Source organism: Salvia hispanica, chromosome 3 (genome assembly GCF_029641045.1).
Source record: "Salvia hispanica isolate PSC_SH4W2 chromosome 3, Shi_PSC_v1, whole genome shotgun sequence".
NCBI lineage: Eukaryota > Viridiplantae > Streptophyta > Magnoliopsida > Lamiales > Lamiaceae > Salvia > Salvia hispanica.
In genome coordinates, this window is record NC_142694.1 from 17,647,151 (window position 1) to 17,669,938 (window position 22,788).

Here is a 22,788-nt window from a genome sequence, read left to right on the forward strand (position 1 = left end):
GGATCGGGAGATTTTATTTCAAACACATCTCGCTTACTCTTCGACCAACTCTTCAGCATGTAACTCTGCTCAAAACAATACCAGCATCTATCGCACGAATGGCCAGGTTTTTGACAAAGTTGGCATATAAGCCTATTGCTACCTCTTCCTTTGAATCCTCCAGATCTACCTCCTCTGTGACCAGCACTTCTACCTCCTCCCCCTCTGTGAAAATCATCTTTTCTTGGTGCAAAAGGTTGAGCCAAATATGCTGATGGGAGAGATCCATCAAATTAATATTGTCAGACTTTGAGCTATAGCTTTCCAACCTAGATTCAAAAGTGTGTAGTAAGGCAGACACCTCTTGCATACTCCAGGAATCAATTCTGGCTTAAATAGCCACCATAACAGAATCGTAATCTTTGTTTAATCCTCCCAAGGCATAGAGGATTTGGTCCTCTTCAGGGATTCGGCAACCAACAGAAGCAAGAAGATCACAAGATGTCTTGATCTTACCCAGGTATTCTCTCATGGAGAGATTTTCTTTCTTTGCAGTTTGCAACTGAAGCTTATACTGCATAATTTTTGCCTTCGATTGACTGGCAAAGCTGGTTTCCAGAGCGCTCCATATCTCCCTACTGGTGTTTAGGCCAACAACCAACATCATCGTACTCTCAATGAGAGAGGACTGAATCCACGAAGCAAGCAGCTGATCCTGCCTGTGCCAAGCTGAATATTTTGGGTTGAGCTTCATTTTAGTAGATCCCTCAACTGCCGGCATTTTTGGGGGGATATCTTCTTCTCCCATCAAGTAGGACTTCAACTCGAATCCACGAATGGTAGTCATGAGCTGTTGCTTCCATCGAAGATAGTTGCTATCTGTGAGCTTGATAGCTATTGGATGACTTTGAGTTAAAACTGGAAATATATTTTCGAAACGCTTGGGCTTGTTTTGCCCATCATTTGAGCTTTCACTATCAGACATTATGTTAAACTGAAAAGGGAAGATGGAGGAGAAAAATGCGCAGAACCTAGGATAAACCTAGGCTCTGATACCATGATAGAAAAGAGCCAAAAGCATAGAGTATGAAGTGAACTTAAAGCATAAGAGAAAAGAGCTCATTGCATTGAATGAATAATGAAAAGACTTAAACAGAGATTACAAATTGATTCATATATGTATATGCTAACTGAAGAACCTAGAAGGGAATCAAATTATGCCAGCACAATATGAAATCAAATGAGTCAAAACTGCATTTAAATGTTGCAGAGTGTGCAGGTGTGAGTTGGAGCTTTATCCAAAGACTTTGTTTCTTTCATGAGAATATCCTTGTAGCTGGGACCACTTTGATTCGGTGGGGACGTGTCTCCTTTATCAGAAATGACAATAGCATCCTTGGCATGGACTTCTTGAACACCTTGTCCTTTATCTACATGGATTGCATCCATTTCTTTTGCATGAAGAATGGCCAGGCTAACAACCGTCGTCCACGCCAGCATCATCATCCCAAAGTAGTCGGGAAGAAGGTCGCAGAGTTGGTCAGTCGCGGCCCCGGTCGCGCTGAGACCAGAGGATGGTTTCTTCCATGATCGTATCAAGTTCATCGTGGATGTTGGATTGGATACTTTCCTCCATCTTAATTCATGACCTAATTGAGAGAAAGAGGAGGAAAAGAGTTTGGTGTTATCACAACTTAGCTTTAATTTATACAACAAGTTTACCATATGGAGTTGCGATAAAGGAAAGTTGCCTATTCAAGAATTAACGTGGGACTACTACTAATTTATTTGAATCAAAATTTTATGGTGAATTCGAGTTAGTATAAAATTGTGAGTTTTTAATTTTTGCAATTATTTCAGATTGGTTAAAATTGAAATTGATGTGGCGAATTCAAATATGATGCGACAAAAAAATTACAGTCAGTTTTAAATAAATAGACATTGTTTTATTTAATGCTCCAAATATAATGATGTCGCTTTACATCATGATATTTGAATGTTGTACCACACCAGTTTTGATTTTGGCTATCATGAATTAATTGAGTAAATTGAAAACTTATTACTGTTACATTTCAATTTTAAAAATTATGGAGTACATATAATTGACAAAGTTAACGAAAAGTTAACAATTATTATTGCGATTAATAGGTATTATAAAATAAAATAAAAAACTACTAATTATCATATCTTAAATAGTAGATTCATCCAAACTTTTTGGTATTATACAATTGGATGCGTATAAATTACATGGGCAGAAACATCATCTTGTGTAGTGGGCCGGACATTGGAGTCCAAATCCTTGTAGTATGGTGAATGGTTAATAAAGTTTGGATTTCTTGTTTCATAACGAATTTATATTGTCAGTTGTTTTATCTATTACTGACTTACTTTAATTAAGGTAATTATCAGTATCACCACCGAATTTATATAGGAGAATACCAAAACAGTAGAAACAATAAGTTATACAAAACCTATCGATGATTAATAAACAAACTATAATAAGAATACATATTTTATATAATTTTTAATATAACTCTAATATATATGAATTATTTACTGTATCAAACTAAAAAGAGTTATATGAATTACTAACTAATTAATAATCCCAAAATAAGACCGATTCTTAGTTATTAAATTAAGAGATTCAATGATTAAAATAATGATAAATGTATTAGTATATTAAATAATTATTAAATAAATTTAAAGGCTATGAATGTCAATTCTTTCTCATCAAAATCATCTCAAAACTTTAAATTAACATAGTTCTATCGATTTAAATTATTTTTTTGCAAAAAATATATCAAATTAAAGATAATTTTATAAGGATTCAAACGAGATCTCAATTGCATATGTTCCGTCGATTTCGGGTGATGAAATTTGATAATTTATATTTCAATTTTTCGTACTCGTTGATAAGCAGATTTTATCAACAAATGCAAAAAGAAATTTCAATATAGTGTATGTAAAATATCAATAAAACTGTGTTGATATTTTCTTGTAATTGTGTTGATCACCTCATGTCATATTGTTGATATGTGTAATACACTATCTTGATATAAAAAAAAAACCACGAAAATTGATAGCATAATACGATATTACCATTTTGTTGATATATTGTCTACTATTTGTTGAAATTTGTGAGCTTTATTCTATCTACTCATTTCAAAATCCAAGAATGTAGATTTAGTCTTAGTTTTGGATTATGGTGTTATAAGGAATAGAAGTGGACCCAACTAAAAATATGTATAGTCATTGATTTTATTCTTATTATCGGACTTTACCGGGTTTTTTACTAAAAAATAGGAGTAATAATTATATGCATAGAGAGAAAAATTAATACTATAATGGAATGTTCAAATTGAATCACTATTGCAGAGGTTTTGATCGAGTGTGAGTGAATGGATGATGAAGGCGACGAAAGCCACGAATGACATGGATTAGCGATTAAATTTGAGGCGCTTGACATCAACATGAACTCATCTATCGCCAGATTGTAATCTAGTTTGTGACTCTCGAAGTAGCCAACGAGGATGCTAACTGCAACGACAAATAAAAAAAATGAAATTATAAATCGAATATATTAGTACTAAATAATTAATGGAGTAATTATAAATTTATATAATTATTTTTAAAAAAAAATGACTCTTTTTTCTCTAAAATTAAAAGAATTTGAGTTGAATAAAATCTTTGTTTGATATACTTACATGGTAAATTGACTAAATTTTTTCACTATTTCTTCAATCTATTGTTTGACATTCATTATTGAATTAAAATTCTAAAACCCTAATTACTAATTTGTCCCAAATAAAGGATCACCACACCTCCTCCTCAGGCAACCCACTCGACCATGGCTCAATCCTCCACCGCCGCCGCCTCTCGCCAATGAGATTTAGGCGAAATCTCTGTGCTTCTCTATTCACGCCCAAACCCAACCAGAAACTGTCTAATACCCTTCTTAACCCTTTCATGGCTACACAAACCCTAAACCTCTCTTCAGCGTCTCCGCCGACTAACGGCCACGACACCAACGACGATGCCCTCTGCTCCTCCGCAATTACCACTCCTCCGCCTTCCGCGCCGCTCGCCACTGCTTTGGACCGGCCTATTGGGCACCTGACTGGAGAGGCCCGCATCGAGCGGGCCTGGGCTCACTGGAACAGGCTGGGCCGGCCAAAACTCATCGTCGCCCCCATGGTCGACAACTCCGAGCTGCCGTTCCGGCTTCTCTGCCGGAAGTACGGCGCCCAAGCTGCCTACACGCCTATGCTCCATTCTCGAATTTTCTCTGAAAATGAGAAATATCGTTCACAAGAGTTCAGCACTTGTAAGGCATGTCTCGGTATTGAACTGGATCTGGATTTGATTTTGTGTTTGATTAGTTTATTGATAGCGTTTGTTTTAATGGATTTTTTTCGGAATTGACAGGAAGATAGGCCATTGTTTGTGCAATTCTGCGCTAATGATCCGGATCTTCTGCTTGAGGCAGCGCAGAAAGTTGAGGCTTACTGCGACTACGTTGACATTAATTTTGGGTAATTGTTTAAATTTCATGCCTTGTTCATTTCTCTTGTTGGAAGAGTTAATTGAAAACCATTTGGCTGTGTTTTGGTGTTGTTTAGGAAGGTTTAAATTCTAGAATTAGGTGTTGTTAATAGTTATAAATGAAAGCATTTAGTTGAGATATCAAATTATGATTAGAAGTATATTTAAAAGTATAATAGTAGTATGTTTTTATATGCATATATATTTTTATTTATATATTTATACTTGTGTATTTTGTTGATAGTTCTATAATATACTTGACCTGTTAGTGTGTGGAGTATAAAAGATCCCACAAACTGTTTTTCAATCCCGGTTAGTCACTCAACATTTAGGACGTAACACACATGGCACAACCATGAATTATATTACAATTACAAGTTACAACCGATATGCCTTAACAAGTGTATTCTGTTATTATCCTGGAGATCACATATATGACCTGAAAAGAGAGGTGTCACTCGGCTTAAGGTGACTGAAAATTGCTTTGATGTTGCAATCGCACCATACTAAGGAATCTGTTGTGGTTATTATGTTTTTTATCGTCATGCTTTGACTAGGAATCACTGTATAGTTCATCGCAGTTAACCCATTATAGTACCGTGTTCCACTTAAGGTCGATCAAGTCATGTTCACCCTCCTCATCAACTTCATTGTAACTTACACTATGTAGCTTCTTCAAACTTCATCTTGAAGTACTAGAGGATTACTAGTCCACTTATGAGTTATTACAAAAGGAAATCCTTTTCACTCCTTTTCTCGCTAGGCACAGCCTTGGTGTATGTATGGAGGAGACATTCTTTCTCTTGGTAGATTTAAAAGGATGGGCCTCCTCAGTTTCCTTTAGAAACACAATATCATCTAAAACTTTAAGTATCACAAGCGACTTATAAGGCTCTCCTATTGTTTCCTGATTTCTAGAAATCCTAATTACTTAAAATGTGAATAAAGGTTTTAATTTTAATGTCCAATTCAAGTTTGAATTGTAACAAACAAGAAAACAACCCAAAATACAAATAGACCCAATTACTTAAGAAAGATCTCTCTAGGGTGTGCCCTTTTCGTGGACTCGGCCTCACGAAATGGCACCTGACTTGTAAGAGATGGAAATGCTTGGGCAAAGTATTCTCCTTTTTTGTTTATATTATTCTGTCTAACATCCTTCATATGTTCAGTTTTTGAGTGGTTCAACAAAGGAACTTATTTGATTTCTTTTTAACAAAATTTATAGTTTGAATACCATTACCAATATGTTACTCTAAAGGTGAAGTAAAGTATTCTATAACATTAAAATCCAAAATTTATCACACATTGATAAAACCTTCTAATCTTAAATTCGACCTGAACAATATTTCAAGCTATACATAGAAGAGAAAAAGAATTTTTTTTATTTAAATTACTCTCTGCCAGCATTCTCGACTTTATCCTTATGATTCTAGTTGTCGTTGTGCATTCAAACAGGTTATTGGCACTTGTATTTGAATAAAAAAACTTATTTTCCTTTTGTTTTTTGTTTAGGTGTCCCCAGCGTATTGCTAAACGAGGATATTATGGAGCTTTCCTGATGGACAATCTTCCTCTTGTGAAGTCGCTGGTGGAAAAATTAGCTAATGGCCTTAATGTTCCCGTCTCATGCAAAATTCGGATCTTCCCCGATTTGCAAGACACGATTAACTACGCAAAGATGTTGGAGGAGGCAGGATGTGCTCTTTTAGCAGTACATGGAAGAACTAGAGATGAAAAAGATGGGAAGAAGTTTCGAGCAGACTGGAAAGCAATCAAGGCTGTTAGAGAAGCAGTGAGAATTCCTGTCCTTGCCAATGGTAATATACGGCATATAGAAGATGCGTGGCAATGCATGGAAGAGACCGGAGTAGAAGGGGTCCTTTCGGCCGAGCCTCTGCTTGAGAATCCTGCTCTGTTTGCTGGTTATCGAACTTCGGAATGGGTCTCGGGTCATGAAGAAATATGCAAAGCTGGGGAACTCGACCAAGCTCAGCTGTTGGTGGAGTATTTAAACTTCTGTGAGAAGCATCCGGTGCCATGGAGGATGATCCGATCTCACGTTCACAAGTTACTGGGAGACTGGTTCCGAATTCATCCACATGTAAGAGAGGATCTCAACAAACAATCCAAGCTGACGTTCGAATTTCTGTATGGTATAGTCGACCGACTTAGAGAGCTTAATGCCAGAATACCACTTTTTGTCACGGATTATAATCGCAACAACACATCTGTTGCTCAAACTTAAGCACGACTCTAGATCCTGACCACCTCAAGATTTGTTTAGCAGCATTGCAAGGTAAGTTACTAATGAGAGCTCTATACTTCAATTCTTACGACACACGAATTTGTAGATGGTTTGTGTCGCTTCACTTGTTGTAATCCTCGAATTTTGTCGCCACTGATGGGGAATGGACCTTCCAATTGTACCTTTATATGAACTATATTTGTATCTCTGCTTGCTATGCAAGGGTAATTATACTGTTAGTTCTTGGAAATTTTGCTTTTAGAACACTAGAAGAATAGGCTTCTCTTTTGAATGGTATACAGAGGAAAGATTTCTTGAATTTGACAGAAAAGTACAGAATACAGATATCAAAAGGGACAAAAAATGCGAAAATCAATTAAATTATCCCCTAGTGATTATTACAGGAAAAACACAGAGGGTGTAGCAAACCGGATCACGAGGAGTTGGATGGCGGCGAATGGGTGTTCCGGCAGAATTGCACAGCGTTGCTATCCATTCTGTCGAGCACGAAGTGGCCCATTGTATCCGTTGATTTCACCAAATTTTCTCGGCAGAGGAACTCGTCGCTCGTGACTCGGTCTACCTTCATGTTGAAATCGTGCACGAACACATGCGTCTTAGGGTTGGATCCCCTCTTGCTCCGGGCGAGCACCGCTGCCGTGAAGATGGCCGCCATCCTCCCTGGCGCCTCCGGCCAGTATCCCCGGGGCCCATCCACGAGTATCACATCCCACTCGACCTCGTAGAGCTGGTTGGGGAGGTCATTGAGGCCTAGCTTGCACTCGGAGAAGAGGAGATTCTGCACCGGCCTGCACTCGTTCCTTACCTGCTCCTTCACGGCCGCAATCAGCTCCTTCATCTCGCTCAGCTTCGTGGCGTACTGCACGTCGTAGGCTTCGATCTCTGGGTACTTCTCCTCGACGTAGGCGGCGTAGTAGCGGTTCTCGTCGATGAAGACGGTCCTCCCGTTGTGGTTGAGGGCCCGCCAGAGGAGGCTCTCCGGCGTGAGGCCGAACACGAGCAGGTTGCACGGCTGGGAGCACTGGCGGAGGGCGTCGGAGATCTGCTTCATGTCGGTGTAGGTCATGTGGTCGGAGTTGTTGGAGTTGGAGGCGTAGTGGATCAAGGCCCTCGACACGGAGGCCGAGAGCCGGGGGTTGGCCGCGGCCACCACAGCCGCGACGGTGGAGGTGGTCGTGATCGACTCACGCGTGTAGATGAGCGTGGCGAGGAATGCTAGAGTGAGGAAGGAGACTAGAGCAAGAAGCCATAGACGGTTGGAGCTCCCTTGCTTTTGAATGTAAGGGTGGAGAAGGATGAGCCTTGTGCTATTGCTCAAATTGTTCTTCATCTTTTTTTTCAACTAATAATCTCAGAGGCCCTCTTGAATTTTCTGAGAATTTCAATGAAGGTTTGATCTTTAAAGATGTTAAACGCCGGCTAACAATGAAGACGACGTTGCGATTTCCACCAATATACGATTGTGAAAATCGTTCTTTTTAATTGATTGAGACCTTTTTGGTGCACATTTTCAATTTGATTGGGTGTGGAATTTTTTAAAGCTTATCTAATATCGACCTACTAATGAAGGTGTAGAGAGTAATATATAAGTCAAATACAAAAATGGTTTGGGGGGTGGTTGGATGGATGGGAGAAGGTGGGGGGGAGTGGCAAAGGAGTGTGGAATACGGGTGCAATGACTCCTTAACTAATTACAAGCCAAATGTCGTTTTTCCTTGTTCATCCCATTTTCATTTTTTAAAGCAACCCCATATTTTAATTACATTTGCAAGTGCAAAATTATTAAAATGTGGAAACACATTGATATTTCATTTTCGGTGATTTGTTTCATTGTATGGGTTCTAAGATACATATACATTTTCTAATAGATGAATATTTTTTTAGTTATATAGAATAATAAATAACTCAGATACACCCTATGACCCCATATGCGCATCCAATTATCTAACATAAATATTCATTTTGCAATATGGATTTTTTGTAGTTATATATAATTACTCCTACTATTTATGGCACTTACTATCTATGTATGTATTAATAAAATATAAAATAAATTTCGAGGTACAGCATACAATCTATATATAATAAATGACTAAACGTCTGCTTTTTGAATTATATCTAGTTGTTTTGGAACAATTAATTTTTATTAATATAAAAACCATACAATCTATATAGTATAATAAATGACCAAACGTCTTCTTTTCGAATTATATCTAGTCGTTTTGGAACAATTAATTTTTATTTATATAAAAACCCATATGATTTTCATACCCCTTCCTACCCCATGACCAAATTGTAAACTCAACAATTTTTGTAGTACTTTGTCTTTCTTGAATAGAATTAAAACTTATCACCAACAAAAAGGAATCTAAAAGTAGGCACTCTTAAGCAGAAATATTAAGGAATTAATGAATGAAGGAGACAAATCAACACCCTCATTTTGTTGGCGGAATGAATTATTGTATGATCGTTAAATAAAATCAAAGTGGCTGAGGATAGTTTGAAAAAACAAAGGTTTGCTATTTAGTTTGGTAAATGTCTCAAATCCGATTAGTTGACATAAAATATTATTTAAGCAATCACGTCAATAATAAATCTGGTAATAATTACGTTACAAACAAATGAACAATCTCTGGTTATATGGATTCCGTAAAAACAATTTTGATAAAAAAAATTAATACTCCAAAAGGGCTAAAAATATAATTATCGCTGTTTAAATAAAAAAGTTTTAGAGCGTATTTGATTTTACATAAAAGTTTAGAAAATTATAAATACGAAGTTAAATAGTGGAGCAGTAACTTTTAGTTATATACTTCATGTGTCAACAAAATTTTTTGGTGGGTGTGACACACGTATTTAAAGAAATACAGGAGATGATATCTCAAGTAGAAAATTTGAACTTAATTAGGATTTGGAAAAAAAATTCGGCTATTGTGACATTCAGGAGCATGGATTAGAGAAAGATGCTCTCCTTTTTCTCTTTTTCTTTTTCAATTGAGATGATTGATAAATTTAGTGACATAAGAAGATGGTAAGGAGTGGATAGAATGTGAAGATGATATGCACTTTAAGATTATGCCATCGGCATGTTTCTTGGTTCTCTTTTGTTTGGTTGTAGTTTTTGCGCGATTATTTTATTTTAAATTAGCTTGGTTTTTGTTTATATTTTTGGTTTGCTGTGTCTTTGTTCTTGCAGTATGATAGGCTCTGGTGTGGTAGAGTTCGCTATATTTTGTTTTGTCTTTTGTTGTATTTATCCTTTGTTGAACACCTTCTTTGGTTTGAGCATTTTATACTCATAAAAAAAGTTTTAATGTCCAAAAAAAATAAATTAAGACCATATTTTTATAAATAGAGAGTGCAACTTTCTTTTATCAGGGTGATCAATAAAATTAAAGAGATATTTTGGCTCGGCACGAGTTTTTAAAAATTGTTTGATTTTATAAAGAAAAGAAGCACAAAAAACAGTTGGTGGAATATGAGTCTCATTTTAATATATTAATTTTATAATAAAATGTAAATATGTGGCTCACTTACTAAAAGTGAAAAAGGTAAATGTGTAGTTAATCGTCGGACACCTCAAAATGACAAAATGAAGTAGTACTATATTAGTCCCCAAATGCACATACTTTGAAAGCGTTTCTGATTATAAAACTCTTTTTGGTGAACTGTTTGCCTTTTTTTATCGAGACGTAAAGATGATATTATTGTGTGGTATACTTAAAAAACATGTTTTACAAGTTGCTTAAATATTAACTCTATTCTCCGACACTTAAGCGAAAAGATACTTCCTCCGTTCACGTAAAGTAGTCATATTTTGCCATTTTTGAATGTCCACAAAAAATAATCTCATTTTTAAAAATGAAAAGTTTCACTCTCATAGTTTACCCACTTTCTTTTTATCATCTTTCTCATAATTTACCCACTTTTTCTCATCTCTTATATTTTACAAACTTTTTGTCATCTCTCATACTTTATTCACTTTTTCTCCCTCCCCCTCTCTCTCTCTCTTACTTTACCCACTTTCTCCCATCCTCTTTCTCACATTACCGATTCACTGGCGCATGTTGTCTTAAATTTACTGATAGTGGATTTTCGTCGGTGATGTCGTCGAAAAAAGTTACCGATGAAATATTTTTTGTCGGTAAATATTACCGAGAAGAAATTTACCAACTAAAATATTTCTTCGGTAATCCGTCGGTAAATCTGATTTTTCAGTAATATTACCGACGGAAATCCATCGTCGGTGAATTTAAGACAACATCCACCGGTGACTTCAAAATTATTTGAATACTATCACTGAACCTACACATATCATCTTTCTAACTGCTAGAGATGTCAAGTTCTTGAAAAACATACTTGAATCTGCAATTGTCGTCCAAACATTTTGTGGAAAAAGCTCACAAACAAGTATTGTAGTAAGCGTTGCATGAATATATGATAATCATGACTTTTCATTCCAAACATCTTTAGTTTACTCGAGTCCACACATCTACCCAAATTAGACACATTTCACTCATTCACATAAAACATTCTTTTTTATGATTGTCAAGGGTGTATGAAGCTTTTTAAAACTTTCTTATTTTCTCATTGCACTTTAATGCATGTTTTGAACAATATTGATTCAATTCTTCTCTCAACTTAGTTGTATCTTTAGTTCTCCCTTAGATATTAAGCATTGTGTTGAATATATTATCAAACACATTGTTTTCAACATGCAGCATTTTTCATAGAGTGAGGACAAGCCAATTTTCAGGCAGTACTCCATCTAGACAACATAGAATATGCTGGAAAATCATTTATTATCCACATCAACTTTGCTTGTATTTGAAAATTATGCTTCAATGAAATGTCATAGGTAGACACACCCACTTTCCACAATTGATTCATTTTTTCTACCAATGGTTGAAGAAAGACATCCAACTTCTCTTTAGGATTGCGTGGACTAGAAATTAACATTGTGAGGAACATGAATTGCTCTTTCATACACAACCAAGGAGAAAAATTGTAGGGCGTTAAAATAACCGGCCACGAGGAGCATTGTCGTCCTGATTGTCCAAATGGTTGAAAACCATCCATTGAAAGACCAAGTCGCACGTCTTTTTGATGCAAAATTCAGAAAAATATTGTATATGTGCTTCCACGCTAGGGAGTCTGCAAAATGTTGCGTCACTCTGTCATCTATTGATGAAGTATGCCAACCCATATCTTCTGCTGTGATTTTTATATGCATACAATCTTTGCAATCGAGGGGTTAGAGGAAAGTAATACATTTTTTTTTATCATTGTCACTTGTATGTTTTTGTGGGTTTTAGATTGTACATTTTGTTCCTTAAAGCGTGAAGTCTCGCAAAATTCGCTATAATCCCGCCAAAAATCATACAATTATTTGGACAACGATCCAACTTTTCAACAAGTAATCACATGCCAAGCAATAGTTTTTTGGTGCTATAATAGTTATTTAGTAATAAGTCTACATCGAGCAACACATCTTTTATCAACTCATTAGTTGAGATAAAAGGGTGATGAACAAGTCCTTTCAGGTCCGCGTTATGCACGTACGCGTTATGCTGTTCAATGTGTTAGCAGAACTGTTCCGGGCACTACGCTCGTCTTTCAAAAGGAGGTTAAAGTTCTCCCAAGTGGCACGACAGTGACTACAATTGATCTCTGTTACGAGATGCACGACTCGTATGCACCTCGTATAGTTGATTGTAATGAGGTGAGTTTGTGGGAGGATTGTTGGTTCTGTTGCTAAGATCACTTCTTTGGTGATCAATTTTGATGAGGAGGTTAGCAAGATAAGTTGTTGAACTCTTTTGTCAAACACTACTGAATTGAAGGAAACCTGCGATTTTGGTGTGGCACAGTTTTGGCTAGTTATAGATTTCAGTTTATTAGGTTTTGAGATATATTCTTTGGTGCTCAATATTACTTAGGCTTTGATATGATTTAGGTTTGGTGATTCTGCATTTTTTTAAAAAAACCCTCATTAGTTGAGATATTTCATGCGCCACCTATATAGGAATCCCTAATTTCTCTCTAACTTCTCCATGGTTCCACCGGCAAAAATGAAGAAAGAAAGGCGGTGGATGGCGACACCGGGTCAAGGGAACAACAAATCGGCGATGCCTCCACCTTGAGGCCGGTTGCCAACGACAATAACAACACTAATCGCTGCCTCAGCGAAGAAACCCTAATTCCCTCTATCTTCTCCACGCCCCGACCGATGAAAACGGAGTAAGAGAGGAGGAGGACGCCGAAAACGATTCAACTGAAAAACAAATCGGCGACGCTGAAACCTTTAGGCCAGTCGCCGACGACGGTCTCAATCCTATTCGCCGCCTCAATGACGAAACCCTTTTTCTCTCTACCTTCGAGCTGCCTCCACCGTCAAAAAAAGGACAAAAAGAGGACGTCAAAGCGATTTCTTCAAAAACCTTACCAGATCGCCTACCGATCATCTCTCCCTTACCAAAAAAGAAACGAATCTAAAAAATTCTTTAAGCTTTCATTTTCTATACTGCAGAGCTTCTAAAATTGTGAAAATCAATGTTGGATCCTCCGGAAAAAAGGAAAATTTTGTAATTCTAATTGGATATATTGTGGAGAATGGCTTGATGGTTTCTGCCCTATTTATAATTCTGATAACCTGAAGTGTATTCGGCCTCTCTGAAAAAGAGCCTCTACACAATCTATGCACTTGAGCCTCAACAAAATCTATGCACTTTAGGGTGTCTCCGGTGGCGCCCCTCCCACTAGGACCTCCACTAGCCCTTCCCATAAAAACTGTCTGCCACGTCAGTACTAGCCCTTCCCATTCCACTGCTACATCACTAGCCCTTCCCACTGCACTAGCCCCTCCCACTAGGACTTCCACTAGCCCTTCCCACAATTATTCAATTTACGGACTAAAAATTTACGGAATTATTAATACGTCGAAACGAAATATGAGAAAATTCAAAAACTTCATTAAAAAAATTACATTAAAAAAATTACATAATTAAAAAAATTTACATAATTTAAAAAAAAAACATAGTTTAAAAATAAAATTACATAATACCCTCGGCTCTCACTCTTCCTCCTCGTCCTCGTCCCCATCGCCCGTGCCGCTGCCGCCTCCGACGTCCCCGCCCCCAATCTCGACGCCATAATCATCAATGGGTGGCAGCCTTAAATCGCGCCGACATTGGTCGACCACCTCCTTGCACAGCCTTTTCAACACCGGATCCTGCGTGTTATACCACTTCATAGTGCTCTGCAACAGGGTCTTCGTTTGCTGCGCGCGGGCGAGGACGCCGTCCTCTGGGCCTCCTGGGGCCTCCGATTCGAGCTCGTAGGACCCCCTGCCGCTGCCACTTCCCCTCGCCATCCACTGCGCAGCCTGTTGCCCCATCGGGCGCTGACGACGGCGAAAGTCTGTTCGTGGTAGCGGGGCCTCTTCCTCGGCTTCGGGGAGCTCGTGCAAACCAGCACTGCTGCTGTACTCACCGGAAGAGTTGATCTTCGTCCGCTTCCAGCCCGATTCGACACCAATCGCAAACTTTTGCGAATCCTTGACCACGAGAAAGGCCTCCCACTGGTCAAACTCTTTGATGTTCAACTCTCGGTTGGGGTACTGGGCCAAGGTTTGTCTCTTCACATCATCCTCAGACATGCCGCTGGTTACCATGCGCATGTTGTTTTGGTAGAGGGCCGCAAAACGACTGAGCTTAGGCCTCAACCGAAGCCACTGTTTCCGGCATTGCTCGGGTATGCGAGGCTTCGCCCTAGGCGGTTTGACGTTGCGGTAGGCGGCACTAATGCGATGCCACATTCGGTCAACATACTGGTTCACCCCGACATAGGGATCCTCTACAACACCGATCCATGCCTTCGCAAGCGCGGCATTTTCCCACACGGACCAGATCGTTCTCCTCTCAGTCTCATCCCCGCCCTCCTCCTCCTCTGCCCCCATGTGCGAAGAAGAGCTCGGGACTTTGCCCTTGCCCTTGCCCCTACCCCCGCCTCTGGCCTTGGCCTTGCCTTTGCTCCTGCCCCTTGCAGCTGGCTCCACCTCATCGGGAGTCTCACGGATCGGTGATAGCCCCAGATCCTCAAAAGAGAAAGTCTCGATGTCGACGTACTGAGTCTCCGGAACAGTACTAGGGGAATCATCGGCCAACAAATCTATATATGGCCGATACACAGATTCCCTAGGCGTCCTCGGGCTCCGCCTCTCCATCGACCCACCCACCGACATATTTGGCGGCATACCGCCCATCCCCACTGCCCCGGGCATCATCCCTCCCACCCCCGCCATATTTGGCGGCATACCGCCCATCCCCGCTGCCCCTGGCATCGTCCCACCCATCCCCGACATATTTGCCGGCATACCCGCCGCCCCTGGCATCATCTGACCCATCTGACTCATCCAAGTGTACATAGTGTAGAACATTTGGGGAGTCATCGCCGGCATACCGCCCATCCCCGCCATCCCCACCGTCCCCGTCATCTGGGGATTCATCCCCGCAAAATTTCCCTCCGATCCGATGGGAATCGAGGGTGTGTTTCCTCTGCTCGTGGTGGGGGAGTTTCTATTGTACTCCATTGTAGTAGAAATGAAATTTGTAGATTTAGAGAGAGAAACTTGTCAACACAAGTGGTGTGAATGAAATGAAGTTGAGGGAGCCCTATTTATAGAGTTTTTTTTTTTTTTTTAAATTAAAAATATCGGACGTCCGACCGGGACGTCCGACCTTCGCCACAGTGGTGGACGTCCGGTCGGACGTCGACGCGAGGGGCGAGCCCATCGCAGGGGCACTCGGGACGGGCGTGGGCGGACGTCTCACTACGGCGGACGGCCGGTCGCCGACGGGCGAACGGGAAGGGCGACGGTGGAGACACCCTTAGTCGATAGCTAATTATATATTAGTGATAGCTTTAGAAAGGGGAAATTATGGATTAGTGATATATCAAACTCTAATATCTAATTTCAGGTAGACATGCTTTAGAAAGGGGAAATCTTGGATTAGTGATAGCTTTCGGAACTAAGGACTATAGCTGAATCAAAGAAGCTTTGGGAAGAATAAATATTGTTTCTAGTGCCTGCACAGGCATAAATAACACACCCAATCTGAAAAGGTATTAATTGCAAAGAAGTCTAAAGGTTCATGGAATGGCTAGAAAAATAGAATAAATACAAATTGTAATACACCCTCCGTCCCAAGAAAGTTGAGTCGTATTCCTTTTTAGTCCGTCCCAACAACGTTGAGTCATTTTCTTTTTTAACAAAAGACAAAACATCTAATCACTCTTACTTTATTCCATTATTTACTTTACTCTCTCTTATTTTTCCTACTTTTTTCATCTCTTCTATTTATTTAATATAAATTCTTAATCTTCGTGCCCAAAAATTTTGTATCAACTTTCTTGGGACGGAGGGAGTATTGCATTATATAAAAAAATAGGCCTTCAAGATAGCGAAAAAAAAAACTCATTAGTTGATCATAACATCTCTGTGGCCAATGATACTTTTGGTTGGGATCCAAGATTTGTTAAAAGAGCCTAATGCATCTGATCCAGCTCAAACTGAGGGGTACCATATGTTCATTCAGGTAATACAAATTCTTTGTGATTCTGAAATTGTTAGTGTCATTGAATCGGCTGCTCAAATTTCTTTACCAATCATTGTATAAATCATTTCGACCCTTTGTTGTAATATGGCCATGAGAAATTAAGAACATAATTCTTGATGTTTTGCATGTGTACATCAGTTTGCCACTCTCTTCATATATATCAGTGGGTGAAAATAATTTATGTGCATGTGTATTTTCATTTAACATGGATTCATATTCTTTTTAGCCTTAGAGAGCCGGGAACGAAAAAGCTCCATGATAAACTTGTGACGAACTATATAAATCCTGCAGGATCTAGTTGAATACAAGAAAAGGGTTCGACAACAGGCGGAACTCTACCCACCTCTTGTCTGAATATATCTTTGTGCTTGCTGGTAATTCTTTAGCTTTGAGGTAAACATTGTTGTTGGAAATTGTATTGATAGAAAGAAGAGTATCGTGTACCGCAGTGGATGTGTGCTGAACAAGCATGACACATTAGAAACTTCTTGTTTGTGAAACTATGGGTATTGTATTTAGATTGATGTCGAATGTTGTATCATAAGATCGTATTTTCATTATTCAACTGTTAGGTATACGTGTTTTACTTCAGTTATTCAAGTATTGCTACACCATTTTACCCTTTCATATGTATCTTTCTTGATCTCTTCAATCATAAATATAAACTCTTCTCCGTAAGTATTTTTTAAAGGGTGTTTTTATTTTTCTATTGATTATATGATATGAAAACAAAGTTCATTTTGCTTGGTGGGTCCAAGATCTTTCAGATAGTTTTTGGTATAATAATTTAAGTTAATCGCCTACACAAATGAATGATATCAATGCTATTGTAGAAATTTGGGCACATGAATGGTGATTTGGGAAATATGTCATTTTTATTTTATTTGAATAAAATTAGAATTTCTATTAAACTCACTTTTCATAATTTATTAATTTTAAGATATTAATTATGTTATTTTATATTAGAAAAGAAGCTATACTGTAGTTGTCGATAGCAGTGGTTTTGTGTGTTGTGGAGTCTACTCTAGCTGGAGCAAAAAGGTGCCTTTTTGGTTGGGCGTTGCATAGCTTCAATGGACGATTTCAGTGCTTATTACGCTCCGCCAATCCACCACCCTTACTACCAGCCCCCTCCGCCTCCACCTCCGGGAACTTCCCCTGCCGTCCAGCCCCAAATCGTCGCCTACGCTCCCCCAATTTACCCACACTCGTCGCACGACCAGGTCCGCACGCTCTTCGTCGCCGGCCTCCCCGATGACATCAAGCCGCGCGAACTCTACAATCTCTTCCGAGAATGCCCCGGATACCAGTCCTCTAATCTCCGACCCCCTACCTCATCTAATAATCAGGTACGCCGCGCTCCCGATCGAGATCATGAGCTCGTAGCTTCAATTGGCTGCTTCGTTTTAGGTTATAGTTCGAACAAAGGAATTGCGAAAAATAGAAATGCTTTTTTTCATGAATTGAATTTCTCGAGTTCGATTAGTGCAAATTAATACCGGGATTTAGGTTTTTTTGTTATCCGATTTTTGGTGATGGGGAGGAATTGAGTCAGGAAATGTATGGAAGAGCCGAAATGGTGAATCGGCATATTCGTACTTGAGATAGAAATTTTATCTTTTGATCTTTTGTTCTGATTCTTTTGTTGTTTGGTTAAGAATAAAAGGACTTCGAACAATGCTCGATACCTGTTTCTGTTAGCATTATTTGTGCAATTTGTACACCAATTTTGGATAGTTTTACCTTAGCAGAAATACAGAATGATTACTTGGTCACTATAATAAGCGTATCAGAAGAAAGTAAGTGTAAGAAAACATTGTCTGATTCTGTAAATCGAACTTTATAATTTCAGATTTTAGGGTTTAGTCTACTTGTTTCTTTGAAACTGATATTAACACTTATTTCTTGTTTTCCAGCCTTTTGCTTTTGCAACATTTGTGGATCAACAATCAGCAGTGATGGCTTTGCATGCATTTAATGTAAGACATTCTAGCATGTTCATCCAATTCTAACTGTGAAGTTTTTTCAATATCATGTCTATTTTCTTGAGTAATTTTCCTTTTTTTCCCTTAAATCATGCTTTGCCTATGTATTTGTACAGATAATGGTATATATGATTTGATGTGTGTATAGGTTGTAATTCTATGTTAAGATGAAAACAGATAAATGCATACATGCCTTATGAGGTTGTAATGGGTTGTATCTTAGACTCTTATTAGTGCCACACTAATATGAATATTGACTTCATCCAGCATCAAATAAGCTCTATGATGTTTCGGAATATATGGAACCGCATTAGCTAGCAATCTGACATCTGAAGTAACTGTATCAAGAGTGTATGATTAAATGAACTTCAAATATTGTTTCTGTCATTCAAAGCTTGGAACTTTTGAGATGGTTACTATTGAAAATTGAATATATGATTATAGAGACACCCAAAGGGATTAGTATGTTTTCAAATTACTTAAAATGACCATAAATTGTTTAGTTGAGGGATTTGGGTAGTGAAACCGTTTATTTCCTGTTGTCCATCCTACCTATAGTTTTACTGGCTATAGATCTTTCTTTATTTCAATCATAATTCTCACATCTCTTTTCTCTATTGCTGAATAATATGAGATATCAAATTTTAGTTTATATTCTAGAAAATTCTACCATTTATAACCCAATATGTTTAAAGGTGTACATCGGGGTAAAAGGAACTAGCTTACAACATGTTTTGCCCCCTAATGATGTTCCCCATTTGGAGGTCATTCCTTCTTTGCTAGTAAACTAGTACATGTGCATAGAGATGAATCATATGTATAATATGGCAATGATTAACAATTTCTGTAATTGGCTTAAAGCCCTCAAATAGGGATTAGCAGATGCTACTTGCCAGTGTGCACATGAATGTTTTTTTTTATCATGCTTAGTAAGCCGACTTAATTCTGCTAGATTATATTAGCCTACCCAAACTTAAAACTTCACTGAAGGTCTCAAAGAAAGAAGCTTTGTTATAACTTGTAATGGATGCCTCATTAGGAAGGTCATTTGGTCTAAAACGAGTAGTTGAATGCATAATTTGTATGAGCAATGCATGGTAGCATAACCTGATTTATGAGCTGCTGATGAACTTCCATGAGAGGCAAGAAGATCATTATGTTGAAATATGTATAAATGATATTCACAAATAAATTAAGGATCCGAAGCATCTAAGGACTGGATTTGCTTCCAGGAGAAGGGGAAAGTAATGATCGCTATGAATCTTGTTAGGATACATAATTGCTCCTGAGGTTGTAAAACAATTCTTATCTGAGATACCTTAAGTCTGTGACTCTTGTGCATTCTACATGTTGATGAGGAATTACATTTAAATGATGACCTTAAAAGAATTCACTCTCTTATTTCCCTTTGCGTTTAAATTGCCTTGTCAGGGTATGGTGTTTGACCTTGAAAAGGGTTCTACTCTGTATATTGATCTAGCAAAATCTAATTCCCGGTCAAAACGCATACGAGCAGGTATATCATATCTTCAATCAATAGTTTATCATATGCTTGTTTCTTGAACTAACTAATCTCATGAATAGATGATGAGAACCAAGGATCAGAAAAGAGATTGAAAGGAGCGGTGGCTAGTTCAAGGGGTGATGATCCTGGTAAGATATGACCTCTAGTTTGATTATGTAAAGCATACACTTTCATTTTTTGTGGACCTTCCTTTCCCTGAAGGCCTCATTTGTGGATAAGGATTGATTACTAGATTCTAATAGTGTCTAATGTTTACCTTTCTTTGATTTTAAATTGATGGATAACAAGAACCCCTGATTGTTTTGGTTTTGACTTTAGAGTCAAATGAGTGATATGTGTATCCCACCTAAAGAAGTTGGGTATGGTCTATCCATTTGTCTCCTTAATACTTTTAAAATGCACAAAGGGCGTGTTTATGAATTTTAAATATATTCAATTATTCAGCATTCTATCCATTAAGCCATCTATCTACCAAATACTACAAATCTTCAAGAATGAACAAGCCCAAAATATGTTCGCTAGGTCCTTTTGATCTGTTATTACTTCCATTTATCTTGTCTACCATATTACTATATTCTGCTGCTTGAGTGAAAATTTAAAATGATCCCATTTGAAACTAGTCACATGGAGGGCACATTATTCTTAAAGCTCATGTTACACGTGTTTGCACCCTTGGGCACTAGCAGGTCTTGGCAGCATTCACACACCTGGAATGGGTAATTCTGCTTACAACACGATTGGTTATACTTCCACACAAAGGTCATATGCGCACTTCTTATGCACATTTATACTACTTGGAAGTGATTGTTTAAGTATGCGCCTTGGCGAAGTAGAAGCATTTGCAACTTATCCCATTTTTCCTGGAGTTAGAGTACTTAGTTTACCATGCCATAACTGAGTGGGCTTATGATTATTAATTCTGCTTTTTCTTGATCCAGTCTGCGTAACGTTGATGGTGGGTCCATGAGTGGAGCTTCTTCGAAGTCGGTAAAGTCTGCTACTAAAGTATTTCTGAATTCATTTTCTTGAAATGATCTCTTCTCTTGAACTTATAACTATTCCCTCGTCTGATCGCTGATTTGCTTCTACGTATTCTCAATTTTGTTATGTTTTTATGTTGCTGGTTGTCGCCTTTGTCTACATTATTTTTCTTAAGATTAAAGACTGACTAAATAGTCTTAAATGACATTAGAGTGAACTTCGCTACTTTGTAATTATTATGAAAAAGAAAGTTGGCTATACATTACGTTTTGTGTTTTTTTTTTGTAAGGAGCCACAGTCTAGTTTAGTTTTTAAGGTGGCCTAATGCATTTCCTAACGTTTTCAGAGCAGCAGCCCATGTCCAACGCTTTTTGTAGCTAATCTAGGTCCACATTGCACGGAGGAAGAGCTGACACAACTGTTTTCTAGGTATACATCAAGTGCATTTTGGATGCTCATGCTCTATAATGGAACCACAGCAAATGTTCTTATATTTGACATTTCTACCTGCTTTCCATAGATGTCGTGGATTTATAAAACTGAAGATGCAAAGTACATATGGAGCACCTGTTGCATTTGTTGACTTTCAGGTATGGTGTTATTTTGAAAATTCTACAACTCCGTTTATTTCCAAAAAAAAGCTTTATCATTATTTCCAGTGTTTTACATGCACTCATATGATCGTTGGGTTTACTAGCAACGGTTCATCTACGGATCCTTTCCTCTTAATTTTTTTTTTGGCAATTCTCTTATGCATACTCAGGACACTGCTTCTTCAACCGAGGCTCTAAGTCATCTACAAGGCACAGCTCTCTATTCCTCAACGTCTGGCGAAGGGATGCGGCTGGAGTATCCTTTTAAGCTAGTTACAGCAGTAAACTGTTTCCATTTACTGGTATTTATTGTTATGTCAGAACAAATTTCTTGGCATGTTCCCCTAACCTGAATATTAGATATGCAAAATCTCGGATGGGAATGCGTAGTAAGAGGTCCACCAGGTGAAGGGATGCAGTAAAATCGTGTAAAAGCCTCACTGGGCAAACTACCCCATCGAGCATGATGCTTCGTTGAACAAACCTTGTTGGGGGTATCTAATGTTGCCTACGTCGTTGGATGTCTTTCTAGAGATGCGTCGAATTAATGGAACTTGGGCGAAGAAAAAAATGTGATTGTGCCTTACTTTTCTTCAACAACTCTTTGACTTATGCGGAGAGTTAACACATTCTTACTATGTAAAAATTTCCAAGATGCCTATGATTATTAGAGAGGTCTTGTGTGTCAACATAATTGACCATTATAGTTCCATCTGGGTTGATTACCTACTTTTCACATTGGATTTGAGAATAACATTATTGATGAAGACAGTAGAAATTGTTACAGTGCAGATGCATGTTTCATATTTGTGTTAGTATTTTACTTGGTGGGTGCTACTAAAGACATGGGATGTCTGAAAAATATTTAATTTTCACAGTTGTGAGATTTACAGAGTTTTTGTCGGTCTTGGCATTTACTATTAACAATTGTTGATAGAATCTCTCTCCGGCATCTGCGGGGGAGAAAAATTATTGTCAATTCATGCTAGAATTCTAATAATGTGATTTCGACATTAGTACTTGAAACTGTAACGTGATTTTAGTTTTGAATTAGATGAGGAGTGTACCATGTGAAAAGGCATTCCAAATATTACAGATTGTATAGTATTGTCCTAATAAATTTAGAATGCTACAAATAGTATATAATTCAAAAATATGTAATCTAATTTGAATCTGTCGTAGTAATCATCATTATAGTCTATAGATGTGATGATCGAACTTCCCAAACTTTCGGTCCACTTTCTCATACAGTATAATCTTTCTGGCTTGTAGAAATGAAAAAAAAATATTCATTTAA

General features: G+C 38.1%; 3 protein-coding genes across 5 annotated transcripts; 2 read left to right on the forward strand and 1 right to left on the reverse strand.

Moving 5' to 3' along the window:
* Positions 1 to 3,771: 3,771 nt before the first annotated feature.
* LOC125213485 (FMN-linked oxidoreductases superfamily protein) lies at positions 3,772 to 7,019 on the forward strand. The gene is made up of 3 exons (XM_089068527.1): positions 3,772 to 4,312; positions 4,409 to 4,511; positions 6,037 to 7,019. Exons 1-3 carry the CDS (start codon positions 3,862 to 3,864, stop codon positions 6,767 to 6,769), a joined length of 1,287 nt encoding a protein of 428 aa, XP_088924653.1. The 5' UTR covers positions 3,772 to 3,861; the 3' UTR covers positions 6,770 to 7,019.
* Positions 7,020 to 7,066: 47 nt separating this feature from the next.
* On the reverse strand, positions 7,067 to 8,325 carry IRX15-L (IRREGULAR XYLEM protein (DUF579)). The gene has a single exon (XM_048114058.2). The coding sequence runs from the start codon at positions 8,118 to 8,120 to the stop codon at positions 7,203 to 7,205; it is 918 nt and encodes a 305-aa protein (XP_047970015.1). The 5' UTR covers positions 8,121 to 8,325; the 3' UTR covers positions 7,067 to 7,202.
* A 9,033-nt stretch (positions 8,326 to 17,358) lies between these two features.
* LOC125209306 (RNA-binding (RRM/RBD/RNP motifs) family protein) lies at positions 17,359 to 22,282 on the forward strand. Of its 3 annotated transcripts, none has more exons than XM_048108904.2 (10): positions 17,375 to 17,756; positions 18,324 to 18,386; positions 19,824 to 19,908; positions 19,977 to 20,045; positions 20,601 to 20,676; positions 20,856 to 20,904; positions 21,245 to 21,327; positions 21,419 to 21,488; positions 21,662 to 21,747; positions 21,852 to 22,282. In XM_048108904.2, the coding sequence occupies exons 1-10, from the start codon at positions 17,481 to 17,483 to the stop codon at positions 21,898 to 21,900; spliced, it is 906 nt and encodes a 301-aa protein (XP_047964861.1). In that variant the 5' UTR covers positions 17,375 to 17,480; the 3' UTR covers positions 21,901 to 22,282. The 3 variants fall into 3 exon arrangements, with proteins under 3 accessions (XP_088923110.1, XP_047964861.1, XP_047964863.1); XM_048108906.2 differs by having other exon boundaries at positions 17,377 to 17,756; positions 20,604 to 20,676; XM_089066984.1 differs by lacking the exon at positions 21,852 to 22,282 and having other exon boundaries at positions 17,359 to 17,756; positions 21,662 to 21,845.
* Positions 22,283 to 22,788: the final 506 nt, after the last annotated feature.

What these genes read in the sequence shown, in the direction of transcription:
- LOC125213485 (XM_089068527.1), top strand. Translation starts at nt 3,862, where the DNA reads ATGAGATTTAGGCGAAATCTCTGTGCTTCTCTATTCACGCCCAAACCC. An exon ending in GTTCAGCACTTGTAAGGCAT is followed by an intron (nt 4,313 to 4,408) that starts GTCTCGGTATTG and finishes ATTGACAGGAAG; the next exon opens with ATAGGCCATTGTTTGTGCAA. An exon ending in TACGTTGACATTAATTTTGG is followed by an intron (nt 4,512 to 6,036) that starts GTAATTGTTTAA and finishes TTTTTTGTTTAG; the next exon opens with GTGTCCCCAGCGTATTGCTA.
- IRX15-L (XM_048114058.2), bottom strand. Translation starts at nt 8,120, where the DNA reads ATGAAGAACAATTTGAGCAATAGCACAAGGCTCATCCTTCTCCACCCT.
- LOC125209306 (XM_089066984.1), top strand. Translation starts at nt 17,481, where the DNA reads ATGGACGATTTCAGTGCTTATTACGCTCCGCCAATCCACCACCCTTAC. An exon ending in CTACCTCATCTAATAATCAG is followed by an intron (nt 17,757 to 18,323) that starts GTACGCCGCGCT and finishes CTTGTTTTCCAG; the next exon opens with CCTTTTGCTTTTGCAACATT. An exon ending in TGGCTTTGCATGCATTTAAT is followed by an intron (nt 18,387 to 19,823) that starts GTAAGACATTCT and finishes TTGCCTTGTCAG; the next exon opens with GGTATGGTGTTTGACCTTGA.